General features: G+C 55.7%; 2 protein-coding genes across 5 annotated transcripts; both read left to right on the forward strand.

Moving 5' to 3' along the window:
- Positions 1–597: 597 nt before the first annotated feature.
- DMAC2 (distal membrane arm assembly complex 2) lies at positions 598–6,809 on the forward strand. The gene is made up of 6 exons (XM_006189831.3): positions 598–636; positions 2,373–2,569; positions 3,939–4,019; positions 4,892–5,028; positions 5,126–5,288; positions 5,700–6,809. Exons 1-6 carry the CDS (start codon positions 619–621, stop codon positions 5,878–5,880), a joined length of 777 nt encoding a protein of 258 aa, XP_006189893.1. The 5' UTR covers positions 598–618; the 3' UTR covers positions 5,881–6,809.
- A 1,659-nt stretch (positions 6,810–8,468) lies between these two features.
- B3GNT8 (UDP-GlcNAc:betaGal beta-1,3-N-acetylglucosaminyltransferase 8) lies at positions 8,469–11,816 on the forward strand. Of its 4 annotated transcripts, none has more exons than XM_032485982.1 (2): positions 8,469–9,830; positions 10,133–11,816. In XM_032485982.1, exons 1-2 carry the CDS (start codon positions 9,323–9,325, stop codon positions 11,356–11,358), a joined length of 1,734 nt encoding a protein of 577 aa, XP_032341873.1. In that variant the 5' UTR covers positions 8,469–9,322; the 3' UTR covers positions 11,359–11,816. The 4 variants fall into 4 exon arrangements, with proteins under 4 accessions (XP_032341873.1, XP_006189875.2, XP_032341875.1 ...); XM_006189813.3 differs by having other exon boundaries at positions 8,599–9,725; XM_032485984.1 differs by having other exon boundaries at positions 9,609–9,748.
- Positions 11,817–11,853: the final 37 nt, after the last annotated feature.

Here is an 11,853-nt window from a genome sequence, read left to right on the forward strand (position 1 = left end):
TCACCACGGCAACCTCAGTACCGAGAACAGTGCCTGCCACGTGGTAGAGACTCAGTAAATATTTGTAGAATGAATGAATAATTCTATCCATAAGACCTCGTATTGAATTTTCACGGCAAATTCCAGCCTTGAACTCCAAACTAAAATTGTGAACACATCACAATGCTAGTCTTGAGATCCCACTTCTGTCCCTTACCTAGATCTAACCTCAACACCCACCACCCACACCTTTCCCGTCCCTAACCCTGCTTTAAAGAAAGAAGCCAACAGTTTCTTAGCGCATCATTCCCTTTTCTAGGGAGGTAGCAAGCCAGAGCTAGAGGAACAGGAAAGCTGAGGGGGGCTGTGAGTGCAGTGGGAGGTCAGGAAGGTACTCCAACAGGAAGGAATGCCCACCCTCTTCTAGGGAAATGCTGCGGAGTCCCACATACTAAGGCCCGTGGAAGAAGGGACGCCAACCGATCCTTAACCCCTAGAAGAGTGAAAAGTGTGTGTTCCTTTAAGAGGAGGGTTGGAAAACGGAGGGGGCGTGGCCATGAGAAAAGACACCCGAGCCTGAATCGGATGGGTAGGATTAAAAAAAAGGCCAGCCCCTTCCGGTTACGTAGTCTTAACAAGATGGTGGCGCCGAGGACGGTGGGTGACTTTAGTTAGAGCCCCTAAAATTAGCCCCTCTGCCTTCAGGGCTTCTGTCGGCCCCCAGGAAGCAAGGAGCAGGAGGGAGCAGAGGGCCTGTCCCGCTAACTCTCACGCTGAGCGGAGACGTGTGGCCGCAGGGGGTCGGGAAGGATCCGTGCGGGTCACAGACCGCAGAGGAGAGAAACCAGTGGGGAAGCAGGGCGTTCGGTGTGAGAAAGCGCGCCCAGCCAGTTAGGAAGGGATCCGACTGCGGGCGGGTGAGAGTGGGACCTGCAAGGGATGAGGGTTTGGAAGGGATTGGCCGAGAAACTGGGATTTGAGGTCCTAGGGTAGGGGACCAAAGGATACAAATGAGGGCAACTCATGGGAGAGTTAGGAATTTTGATGGAAAGCCAAAGGGATGATGGGTGTAGGGGGGGGGCAGGAACCAAGAGGTGAATTTGGGAATTCCAAGGAAGGACCTAGGAGAAATTAAGGGGAGAATTTGCCATATTGGTGGAGAGAATTTAGGAAGAATGGGCAAAATCAAGGGATAGACTTAACGAAAAATTAAAGTAAGAGGTTGGCAAGGTTCACAGCCGCACTATGTACAACAGCCAAGACATGGAAGCAACCTAAATATCCATCCACAGATAACTAGATAAATAAGCTGTGGTATATTTATACAATGGAACACTACTCAGTGATTTAAAAAAAGGAATAAAATATTGCCATTTGTAGCAACATGGATAGACCAGGAGATCTTCATTCTAAGTGAAGTAAGCCGGAAAGAGAAAGAAAAATACCATATGATATCATTCATACGTGGAATCTGAAAAAAAAAAAAAGAAAAAAAAGACACTAATGAACTCATCTACAAAACAGATTTGCAGACATAGTAAACAATCTTATGGTTACCAGAAGGGAAGAGGGTGGGAAAGGATAAATTTGGGAGTTTGAGATTTGCAAATGTTAGCCACTATATATAAAAGTAGATATAAAAAAGCAGATTTCTTCTGTATAGCACAGGGAACTATATTCAATATCTTGTAATAACCTTAAATGAAAAAGAATATGAAAACGAATATATGTATGTATACGTGTGACTGGGACATTGTGCTGTGCACCAGAAATTGACACATTATAACCGACTATACTTAAATTACAAAAAAAAAAAGGCTAGATGACATTCAATTAAGAAATGAAGTAAGATTGGGAGCTTAAGAGGAATTTTGAGGGAAAATAAGAATTTGGGCAAAATTATCAGGAGAATGTGGTTAAAGCAAAAGGAGAAATGGAAGAGGCTAAGAGAAAACTTCAGAGGGGAAATTGAAGGAAGAGTTTGGGAGCTTTAACAAGTTAAGGGTGGTTTGGAGAAAAGATTATATTTGGGGTAAAGGAATGTGTTATTCAGGAAGACTCTGGGGAGAATTGGATAAAATTAAGAGGAGAATTTGTGGGAAACTAAGAGGTCAGATAATAGAGGTTTTGAGAAAATAAGGGTTTGGGGGAAATTGGGAGGATTTGGGGAAACCAAGAATATTTGGCCAAATCAAGGAGAATTTAGGAGCAGAACTTGGGGAAAACATGAGGACATTTTGTGGATCCCAGAGAATTTGGAAGTTCTGAATGGAGGATTAAGTGAGCGGAAAGCTTTGGGGAGGGGGATTTGTGGAGCAAGCACAGGGGGATCCCGCTGTGTGTCTCACAGGAGGCTCCAGGCTCAGCCCCTCCTCCCGTCTCCTCTTCCCCAGTCCCTGCGCCTGGCGGCCCCGGTATGGAACTGGGGTACCGGCAGCATCCGTGGCCTGAGCAGGGCAGTGGACCCGGAGGGCATTCAGAGGAAGGGGAGGACGCTGTTCCAGTTCCTGGCAGACCGATTCTATGACGTGGCGGCCGTGAGGGAGTACCTGCTCCGAAAGCAGGTGTTGAAGGTGCACCAGAAGAATCGGTGAGAATCCCTGGCCTGCAAGACCCTGCTGTTCAGGCCTCCCTAGTCGGTGCCCACCCTGCCCTTGCCACTCCAGGCGGTGCCAGCTATGCCCGCTTGCAGCGTCATCTCCAGCCCACACCTTTCCCACATTCCAGCGCATAAAGGCCGCCTGCCGCCCACCATCTCCTCTTGGAGTTCGAGCTGGCACTTCAGACTATGTGGCTAACAGCACACCCTTGATTCCCCCTAGAAAGTCTTCTCACCCCAAGCCTTCTCCATCCCAGTGAACAGCCACATTCTGAGGAGTCATCCCTGATTCCTCTCTTTCCATCCCTTCCGTCCACATCCAGTCCATCAGTAAAATACTAGAATGTCACAGGTTTGCCCAGCGGTCATCTCTTACCTGGTCACCTCTTGCCCCTACAGTCTGTCATAGTCTCCAGAGCAGCCAGAGGACTCTTCAGAGAGCAGAATGGGTCACATGACTGCTTTGCCTCAAACCCTCAAATGGTTTCCAGTCGCAACTAGAATAAAAGCCAAACTCTGAGGCTGAAAACCTGGCCCCTACTGAGCTTTGAGACCTCCACCAGAGACTCCCCCAACCCCGTCAGCTGATGGCCTTACTGCTGTTCGTTCAGCCATCCTAATTCAAGCCTCCAAGCCTTTGCACTCGCCGTTCCTTGGCCTGGCAGACTCTTGCCTTGACATCTGCGTTCCTTCTCCCACTCATTCTCTGCTCAAGTGTCATCTCCTTCAAGAAGCATTTCTTCCTTTTTTTCCTATCATTACATCATTTTTATTAGTGATTTTTATACTGTGAAATATTTGCTACATTTTTTGATGACATTCATAGTTCATTCAGAATCAGGCTTTCTGGGTTTCAGTAGGTGCATGAATATTAATTACTACACAAATATAAAACTGTTATTCTGAAATAAGTTTCCTCAAGATTATTTTTATGTGGCTAGAATGACATGTCATGAAATAGAACAGAACTTTTCATTTGAATATAACTCTTTATTCCTAAGAAGCATTTCTTAACACCCAAACTAAATTAGCCTCCTCTGTCCCTACCCCTGACCCAGCCCACTCCTAGTCTGTTCTTCTGTGTTAAGATCATCATGGAATTGATACTCTGCAGTTTGTTACCTGTTTCCCCCAGTGAAATAACTTCACAAGGGCGGGGCTGGTTATCTGCCTTGATCACCACCGTCCCCTGGTGCCCAGCACCTAACAGGCACTCAGTAAATATTTGCAGTCTGAGTGTGTGTGTCCCCCTGCCTGCCTGCCTGCGTCTTGTGCTGTGGACTCTGACCGTGTCAGCAGCGCCGGGGCCTGACGACGGGTGTGGTGCTGCCAAGCCTTATCCTCACTCTCCTCCCGGCAGGTCCTTCACCTACATCAAGGAGCGATACGGCCCGTACGTGGCAGGTGCCCACTTCATCCTGAAGCAGGGAGGCGCAGTCAAGTATGACGACAAAGGTGCAGAATGGGGTTGGGGGAGGCGGGAGAGCGGCTCCAAGCCCCAGGCTCTTCAGTCAGACAGGCTTCTGTGCGCCCCCCAGTCTCTGTCCCCTCCTAGCTGTGTGACTTGGGACTTGTTCCTGAGCTTCAGTTTTGTCATCTGTAAAATGGGTTTGCTGTAAAGATTCAAAGCCATTTTGCAATCCAGACAGTTGTAACAGGCCCGGCCTGGCACGTGTGCTCAGTCAGTGTTGGTGCTGCTTTTCTTTGCTCTTTCCCCCTTCCTTTCTCATTCTTACCTTCCTCCTCCTCCTCCCTTTTTTCTGCCTTTTAAATATTTTATTATATATGTTTTTGTTTTGGGGGGAGGTAGTTAGCTTTATTTATTTATTTATTTTTAATGGAGGTACTGGGGATTGAACCCAGAACTTCATGCGTGCTAGGTATGCGCTCTACCTTCACCCCTACCTTTACTTTTTTGAAAAACAAAATTCATGTAAGCTTCATCAACCCCTCATCTTGGTTCCAGTTAAGATTCTCACTTGGTTTGAACACTCCCTCCAGCACCTGGAAATGCCTCAACTTTTGCCCATCTACAGGGAGTCTGGTCTTAGAGCTCTATTCTCTTCTGTTATCAGTAATCTCTTTGACCCTCAGCTTCCAGGTATGTAAAATTGGCCAAACCTTCCATCTTTGATGGGGTTGTCAGGGGATCCAATGAGGACAGACACGTAAAGCCCTTAGTCCAGGGCCTGGAATATAGTAAGTGCGCCAGGCCCAGTACAGTCGTTGTGTTATATGGGCTGCGAGTGTTCTCAAGAAGTTGGTGGCCTAGGGAGGGGTAGGGTACCCTGCAAACCCTGTCTTCCTTTCCAGGTTTCAGGACAAGGAGTGGATGCGGTCAAGTGGGCGTGGTCTGTCCTTTCTTGAGTTCTGGGAGTTCCGGGCGGTGCCCATAGAGGCTGTCGATGCCAGTGGCTGTGCCATCAACTACCAAGGCCTGGACCACCTCTGTGAGTGGGGGGTGGGGATGGGCAGGGCTCTGCACTTTCCCTTTCGTGGTGAGCTCCAGAAGGGCCCTCGGTGCCATCTGCCCTCTCCCCCCTCTAGTGGCCCTGAAGGAGCTCCAGTCCCTGTCGCTGCGGTGCTGTCCCCACGTGGATGACTGGTGTCTTAGTCGCCTCCACCAGCTGGCCGACTCACTGCAGGAGCTCTCGCTGGCTGGTTGCCCCCGAATCTCTGAACGGGGCCTCGCCTGCCTCCACCACCTCTGGTGAGACCTCAGCTCAGGCTGGGCCCCAGGCCAGGCGAGGCGCTACCACCCAGCACAGATACATGGGAGAGGGAGTGGGGAGGGGGCGCCGCTGGGCAGCTCCCGCATTCCTGCCTCCAGGACAGAGTCAGTGTTTGTGGTGATGAGCACAGCTGAGCAGCACGGCAGACCCCTGGGAGAAAGGAGGACCCCTGGTTTTTTTGTTTTAATGGAACTCCATGATATTTACACTGTTGCAAAACAAGAGGAGCCAGAGGTGTCTGTAACTAACATGGTGGGTCTCATGTACTTGGGCCCTCAGACTTTTATTTTAGGAAGCTGGGGGTTGAAGTGGGGGCGGGGGCAACCCCCTCCCTACCCTGATGCAGACACGCAGTCCTTAGGCGGGCCTCCCCCATCTTGCCTCCTCAGGAACCTCCGCAGGCTGGACATCTCCCACCTCCCTGCTGTGTCCAACCCGGGCCTCACTCAGATCTTGGTGGAGGAGATGCTGCCCAACTGTGAGGTTCTGGGGGCTGGCTGGGCCCAGGGCCTCAAGTTGGGGCTGGAGGAGCAGTCGCAGGACACAGCCAGCAGCCCCATCCCTGCCTAGACTCAGCCTGCGTCAGCAGGGCTGCGCTGAGGGGCCGACAGCCCAGTTCTGGCTTCTAGGCGGTCTCACCAACGTGGGGGTCGGGCGGGCTGAGGGGCCCTGGTGGGATGGAGGGAAAGAGTGTGAGGCGGGGTATTTACTCCCCAACCCAGGGGGCTCTGTACCTTGGGCGGAAGGTCACAGCCCCTGTCAGGCACGCGTCCCTCCTTCCAGTTCACAACCTCCTCCTGCCTCTGCAGGCCTGGGGGAGGTGGGGGCTTCCCCACACCGTGCCCACCACTATGTCAAGAAAACTCTGGTCAAATTATCCCATTTGCATGTGCTGCTGTTTCCTGCCGGGACCTGACCAAACAGGGGCTGCTACCCACGTTTTACAGGGTGCGCTTCCCTGTGTGGGACTCAGCTCACCGCAGGACCCAGGCGTGGTCCACACCAGTAAAGGCTGGGAGCGCCTCAGGTCCACGGTGTTCCTGCTTATTGCATTACTGACTCAGCTCCAAATTCAACTTTCTTGTTTGCTCTGTGAAAATTGATGTGGCCCTTAGAAATATTTTTCCCTTGCTAACTGGCGTGATCAGGTTTGCCAGCAGAGGGCACTGGGAAGACGTTCCTCGTCAAGGGAAAGGCTTTTGCTTCCTGGCTCAGGTGTGCAGCGCGGCGCCCCCTGCAGTGCTGGCTCGGCTTCCCCAGTGCCTGGTTCCTGAAGCCCCAGGTGGTCAGCAGCACCCCCGGCAACACACCGCCCCACACACACCCCCGCAGTTTCACGCAGGAGCGCCTGCACGGAGACACCTCCCTGAATGCCTCACCACACCTCTGAACGTGGATTTCCAGTAAATTCTGAGGCACCTTACCAACGAATCCCTTCCTGTTTCAGTTTGCTGTTAAAGTCAATAATTCTTTATATTAAACTTTCCATGTTCAAAGCACTATGTAGTTTTTCTCTCCGGATTGGACCCAAACTGATACAGGACTGGCATCCGGAGAGTTCCCAGAGATAAACTCAGAGGGACAGGATTTGGGAGTTGGTTTTTCCTGCCTCTGACTTGAGGGCAGCGCAGAAGCCCCTGGCAACGGGCAGAGGCACAGGAAGAACCCAGGGCATGCAGCAGCAGCAGCAGCATCTGAGGGGCTTCCTCTCGGGTTGTGATGAGGCGCCAACTGAAGGGCGTGCCCTGGGGGCTCCTAGGCTGCTGTGCTGACCTGTGGCAGTGATGACAGCCCTAAAGACAGTGCTGGGCGGGTTCCCTGGAGTGACTTTGAGCACCCAGCTCAGGTCACTGTCTCAGAACTGGAAAGCCCTCGTGACAGCCCCCACCACAGTTCTTACTTTTAGCTCCAGGGCTGATAAATGTGCTTTTTCCACAGAAGTTTGTAAGTTGCTAAGGTGCAACAGCTGACTTCATGGTCTTGAGAAGTTTCTCATGTAAAAGTAAGGACACTGACTGGTAAACAGTGGGACCCAGAAATTTGGAATCAGGTCATCTGGTTGGGCCCAAAGGAATCAGATTCTTGAACCCCCCGGTTGCTGCAGGCCCCCCCTTGCCAGTGTCTGAGACCACCGGGGATCCCTGCCCTGGAAGCCCTGTGCTGACCTCTCCTGGGGCAGACGCCCTGAAAAGGGTGACTGCTCTTAAGACTTCCACAAGCACCCGCTGCTGTCACTAGACCCAGAAATACCGAGGGTCAAGTCTCGGCGCACTCCGGGGGACAGGTGCTCACTATGACCCGAAGGCAACAGCTTTGACACGAAAAGGGGAAGACTTGCAAACATGTAGTGTCAGAACCCTGGGGAACCTGTGCAGGAGTGGGTCCTCAGGGTGTTAGCCAGTGAGGGCAGATCTCACTGGCTGGGGCCAAGTTCACTGACAGGAGGGCACTTTAGTACTAGATCTAGATGTAACGAGTTAGCTAGTGCAGCCGGGGGTAGTCCTGACAGCTTTTCTAGGTTGGCTGACTGGAATTTGGACTCAACAGTGACCTACAATCCCTAAGGCGGGCGAGAAGCCAGAACTGCCCCAGCATCATCTGGAGAGGGACCTGAAGGCTCGGGAGGCAGGAATGCTGGGTTGTGTTCACCGTGTTCTACCTGCACATCCCCCTCAACCATGCTCCACAAGGCACCTCTTCATTCTTGAAATTCGACTGTACCTGTTACAGTTGCTGGGTGGTTTCTCTCTCCTCATCGGGTGTCTGCAGACTGATGCACACAGCAACCAAAACCCTCTGCTTCGAGACTTCCCACCACTCCCAGGAGGGGCAGCTGCCCAGATCGAAGAACCTCCAGGCCCTGGGAGGTTCTCTGCTCTGCTAGATGAGCAGAGAGTTAGGGGGCCTGGACCCCCATCCTGGTCTGGGGGAGGCTTGAAGGCCCCTTCCAGGGATGCTCAGGGCCCTGATCCCAGCCCATTCTAGCTTTTATTCCATCAATATTTCCCACCTCCTCTGCACTCACTTCCCCCAGCTGGTCCCGTGGGCTCCATTATTCAAACCTGGCAGGGAGGGAATCAGTGCTGGACGGATAATCAACTGCTGCTGCTGCTGCTGCTGCTGAGATGATCGGCAGTCCCCAGCCTGGGTGGGGTGAAGGGTGTCAGGCCAGGCTCGCTGAGGGGCCTTCTGCCCCACCCCAGGAGGTCTGGAATGAGGAGGCCCCCCTGCCTGCCTCCCCAGACAGCTGATGCAGCCTCAACAGCAGGGGCCTCTGGAGGGCAGGGATGTAAACACAGGCAGACACTCTCTCCCATCCCAGGGGGCCGGATGTGAGTGTTCCTGGAGTCACGGTGCAGCTGGAGACAGGGCCGGGGCTGGAGTGAGGGATTCCCGCCCCACTGGGCAGGCAGCCCAGGCACCCAAGGGGACAGAGGAGGTGCAGGGGTCAGCTTAGCTCCAGGGCTCCTGGTGCCCCCACCCATCACCCTTCACTGCCCTCTAGCCTGGCTCATGCTCCACCCACCCCTTCCATCTGCCCCACTCCTGGCAGCTCTGGCTCCCTTCTCTGGCTCCCTTCTCGGCCTCTCCCTGGCTGAGGCTCTGTCCCCCACCCTGCGTCCCTCCACCTGCCTCTCCTCATGTCCCTTTCTACCCTCCCCAACAGGGGCTCCTCTTTTCTCTCACTTGCTGTCTCCATTTCCCTCCTCCTCCGACTCCACTTTCCCATCTCCTCTCCTGGCAGCTCTTTCCTCTTTGCCTCCCCAAGTCCTCTTTGCCTCTCCCTGGCTGTCTCTTCTCTGCACTGTCTATCTCTGCCCGTCTCTCCTCCTCCTCCCCCCCAGCCCCCTTCCCAACCCCCACCCTGACTGGGGGGGAGGGCCGATGACGACACCCCCTACCACTGGCAGGGCCACCCGTGCCCTCTCAGCACATTCACCTCCGCCCCGCCCTCCACCCCCGGCCAGGCGCTGCCACTTTAGGACTCTCTCTGTCCCTGGGCCCTCAGCCCATGGCTCCACCAGCCCTCAGCCTCAGCCTCCCTCGGGCTCTCTCCGGGGCCCCTGGTTCTCCCCTCCCCGGCCTGCTGGCCCCCCGTCAGTCTCTGCAGCCACCCCGGCACCTTTCCCGCTGCCTCACCAGAAAACCAGCCCTAACACGTCAGAGCCCCATCTCTCAGGTTGGCCTCCTGCCCTCCTGCCCTCCTCCCCGTTCCCTCTCCCCTCCTCCCTCAGCCCCGCCCCAGCCCCTCCCGGCCCCTGGGGCCCTCCCAGCCTCTAGCTCCCCTCCCCGCCCCACCGACCAGCTGGGCTGGAGAACAAGGGCAGTAGCTCCAGGACGAGGGCAGGGGAGGCGGCAGGGAGGGCCGGACCAGAGGCCCAGGGCGCTGGAGCTGGCGGGAGCCGGACCCGGAGGTAAAGACAGAGCAGCGCCTGGGGTGAGGACTTGGGCGGTAGAGGGAGGCTGGTTTCTGGTTTCCACGAAGGTGGAAGGAGGGGACCCTGTGATCCTGACTCCCGGTAAGGGGGATGAACTGGTGGGAGAAGGTTGGAAGGGCGGAGTACCGGTCTCTAGGGTGGGGATGGGGTTGAGGATGAGGAAGAGGCAGCCTCCTGAGTTTCTAGGAAGGTGGAAGGAGCTGGGCTGATGGTGGAAGAGCAGGGTGTTGTAATGGGAGCAGGGATCCACAAGTCCAGGAAGAGGGGAAAGTCCTTGCTGGAGGGCTGGTTTAGGGTCTGGGACTGTGAGAAGCCTTACTGGGGTTGGCAGGGGCTGGAGGGCTCATCCCTGCACCCCAAAGGCCTCTGTGGTTCCTTTGCAGCTCCCACAGCTGCCCCTTCCCTGGGTCGGGTCATGCGCTGCCCCAAGTGCCTCCTCTGCCTGTCAGCACTGCTCACACTCTTGGGCCTCAAAGTGTACATCGAATGGACGTCAGAGCCTCGGCTTAGCAAGGCCTACCCCGGACCCCGCAGCACCCCGCCAGGCCCCACGCCAGCCTGCCCTGAGCCCACCCTGCCGGCTAACCTTTCAGCCCGTCTGGGCCAAACTGGCCCGCTGCCCATGGCTTACTGGAACCAGCAGCAGTGGCGGCTGGGGACCCTGCCCAGCGGGGACAGCACTGAGGCGGGAGACTGCAATGCCTGGGGGGCTGCTGCTGCTGCCGAGATCCCAGACTTCACCTCCTACCCCGAGGACCTCCGCCACTTCTTGCTGTCGGCAGCCTGCCGGAGCTTCCCACAGTGGCTGCCTGGGGGTGGCGGCGGCCAAGTGGCCAGCTGCAAGGATTCTGACGTCCCCTATCTGCTACTGGCCGTCAAGTCGGGACCAGGGCGCTTCGCGGAACGACAGGCCGTGAGGGAGACATGGGGCGGGCCGGCTCCGGGGGTCCGGCTGCTCTTCCTGCTGGGGTCTCCGGAAGGCAAGAGGGGGCCTGACTTAGGCTCCCTGGCGGCCTGGGAGAGCCGCCGCTACAGCGACCTGCTGCTCTGGGACTTCCTCGACGTCCCCTTCAACCAGACGCTCAAAGACCTGCTGCTGCTGGCCTGGCTTGGCCACCACTGCCCCAGTGTGCGCTTTGTCCTGCGAACCCAGGACGACGCCTTCGTACACATCCCTGCCCTGCTGGACCACCTGCGGGCCCTGCCGCCCAGCAGGGCCAGAGTCCTCTATCTGGGCGAGGTCTTCACCCAGGCCAAGCCCCTCCGGAAGCCTGGAGGACCCTTCTACGTGCCTGGGTCCTTCTTCGAAGGCAGCTACCCGGCCTACGCGAGCGGGGGCGGCTATGTCATCGCCGGGCGCCTGGCACCCTGGCTGCTGCAGGCAGCAGCCCGCGTGGCCCCCTTCCCCTTTGACGACGTCTACACAGGCCTGTGCTTCCAAGCCCTGGGCCTGGTGCCCAGGACCCACAAAGGCTTCCTTACGGCCTGGCCAGCGGACCGCACCGCTGACCCCTGTGCCTTCCGCGACCTGCTGCTGGTGCGGCCCCTCAGCCCCCAGGACAGCATCCGGCTCTGGAAACAGCTGCAGGACCCTCAGCTCCAGTGCTGAGCCTCGGCGGGGAGGGGCAGGCAGACCTGGCCTGGGCCTCGGCACCGGCCCTTGGCTCAGCCTCTCCTTCCAGTCCTCGGTGTGAAATGGAGCCTGCTCGAGCCCCTCCTGGGCCTCCCCAGGCCAGAGGCCTCCCCAAGAGGCAACGGACTTTCTGTCTTTTTGTTTTTTAAAAATACGCTTTCCCTCCTGAGGCCTGGAGTCGCTTGTATCTGAAGGGTACCAGGGGGTTTTACAGAGCAGAACTCATCTGTACCCTGATCTTCACATCAGACACCCTCCCCATCCTTAATGTGCAAGGCCAGCCCCGATGGCCTCCTGGTCACTGTGCTGGACACCAGCCTGTCCCTATTCTATGGGAGACAGGAGCCCATCTCTGTAGGTCCCCCACCCCTACCTGTCTGCTGAAGCTGACCCTCCAGCTTGCAGAAGTTTCCAAGGGAAATAGATAGCTCAACAGCCTAGGCTTCATTTATCTCAAGTGGAGAAGTGGGG

The sequence above is a fragment of the Camelus ferus genome, chromosome 9, assembly GCF_009834535.1.
Source record: "Camelus ferus isolate YT-003-E chromosome 9, BCGSAC_Cfer_1.0, whole genome shotgun sequence".
NCBI classification, from domain to species: Eukaryota; Metazoa; Chordata; class Mammalia; order Artiodactyla; family Camelidae; genus Camelus; species Camelus ferus.

Excerpts from the sequence above, each read along its gene's own strand:
- DMAC2 (XM_006189831.3), top strand. Across the intron at positions 2,570-3,938 it reads AAGGTGCACCAGAAGAATCG|GTCCTTCACCTACATCAAGG; the intron begins GTGAGAATCCCT and ends TCCTCCCGGCAG. Across the intron at positions 5,029-5,125 it reads CCAAGGCCTGGACCACCTCT|TGGCCCTGAAGGAGCTCCAG; the intron begins GTGAGTGGGGGG and ends TCCCCCCTCTAG.
- B3GNT8 (XM_032485982.1), top strand. The coding sequence starts at position 9,323 with ATGGCTCCACCAGCCCTCAGCCTCAGCCTCCCTCGGGCTCTCTCCGGG. Across the intron at positions 9,831-10,132 it reads CCCTGTGATCCTGACTCCCG|CTCCCACAGCTGCCCCTTCC; the intron begins GTAAGGGGGATG and ends GTTCCTTTGCAG.